This window comes from Silene latifolia, chromosome 2, assembly GCF_048544455.1.
Source record: "Silene latifolia isolate original U9 population chromosome 2, ASM4854445v1, whole genome shotgun sequence".
Lineage (NCBI taxonomy): Eukaryota > Viridiplantae > Streptophyta > Magnoliopsida > Caryophyllales > Caryophyllaceae > Silene > Silene latifolia.
Window position 1 is genome coordinate 91,190,455 of NC_133527.1, and position 1,459 is coordinate 91,191,913.

Genomic DNA, 1,459 nt, shown 5'->3' on the forward strand with positions numbered 1-1,459 from the left:
GGTGGTAACAAATGATAAGAACGAGCTAATACCCACAAGGAAGATTACCGGCTGGCGTATGTGTATCGATTATCCTAAATTGAATTCCGCAATAAGAAAGGATCATTTCACCCTACCATTCATTGACCAAATGATTGAGAGGCTTGCCTCTAGCAAATTCTTTTGCTACCTTGATGGGTACTCGGGATTCTTTCAAATCCCGATACACCCGTATGACCAACACAAGACTACTTTCACATGTCCCTACGGTACTTTTGCTTATAGGAGAATGCTATTCGGGCAATGTAATACCCCCGCAACCTTCCAAAGATGCATGATGAGCGTCTTTTCCGACTATTTAGAAACCATAATTGAGGTTTTTATGGATGATTTTAGCGTTTATGTAAAAGACTTTGATTCTTGTTTGCATAACCTTTCTCTTGTATTGCAAAAGTGTGAAGATGTTAGCCTTGTCTTGAATTGGGAAAAGTGTCATTTCATGGTCAATGAAGGTATTGACTTGGAGGAAAATCTGCCAGGTCAAGAACAAGCTCAAGCCTTTAATGTCCACGGGTGAGCCTTATACAATTCAGAAAGGGTATGGATTTCTGAAACCTCTCACTGATAAGGTTACCTGGTATCCTTGGATATTAAACAATTGGGTTTGTCCCAAGCATTCCTTCTTATGCTGGTTAGTAGCACAGAACAGGCTACTTACGCAGGATAGATTGGTAAAGATGGGCATTCTAGATAATAACTGTTGTGAAGTCTGTGGAGTTATGGCTGAGGATCACAGTCACCTCTTTTTTGGCTGTGCATTCAGTAAGCAATGTCTATTAATGGTACAACTCTGGTGCAAGGTACTTTTGCCAGCACAAGATTGTATACACTGGTGGATCACATGGAGAACTCATTCTGCTACTAAAAAGAAGGTGATTGGGGTCATTCTAGCAAGTCTCATGTATCATCTATGGCAGCACCGTAATACTTGTAGGATAGACCAAGTTGTTCTGAAACCGGCGTTACTTGTTCAGAGGTTAAAGCAATATGTTAGAGCACGGCTGCAGTTGATTGACTTACAGTGTAAAAATAGGTCTGTCATTGAATGGGTGAAGGAGTTATGAGGTACCCAGCTTCATAGCTTCCTTACCTAGTTTAGGTCTTATTAAAAATGTTGTAATGGGACAATTTTTCTGATTAATGATATCTACTTACATTTCCCCAAAAAAAAAAGAAGGTATTGACTTGGGTCATTTAATCTCGGAAAAGGGCATCGAAGTTGACAAAGCCAAAGTTGAAGTGATAGAGAATCTTCCACCTCCCATAAATGTGAGAGGAGTGCGAAGCTTTCTCGGTCATGCGGGGTTCTATCGCCGTTTTATAAAAGATTTTTCCAAAATCGCGAAACCCCTCACTCAACTTTTGCTTAAGGATGCCCAATTCCAATTCACTAATGAGTGTGTTGAAGCTTTTGATAGAA

General features: G+C 40.2%; 1 protein-coding gene across 1 annotated transcript; it reads left to right on the forward strand.

Annotated features, from left to right (window-relative positions):
- The first annotated feature begins 485 nt into the window (after positions 1–485).
- Positions 486–1,103, forward strand: LOC141641075 (uncharacterized). Its single transcript, XM_074449752.1, has one exon. It carries the CDS (start codon positions 486–488, stop codon positions 1,101–1,103), a length of 618 nt encoding a protein of 205 aa, XP_074305853.1.
- The last annotated feature ends 356 nt before the right edge of the window (positions 1,104–1,459 follow it).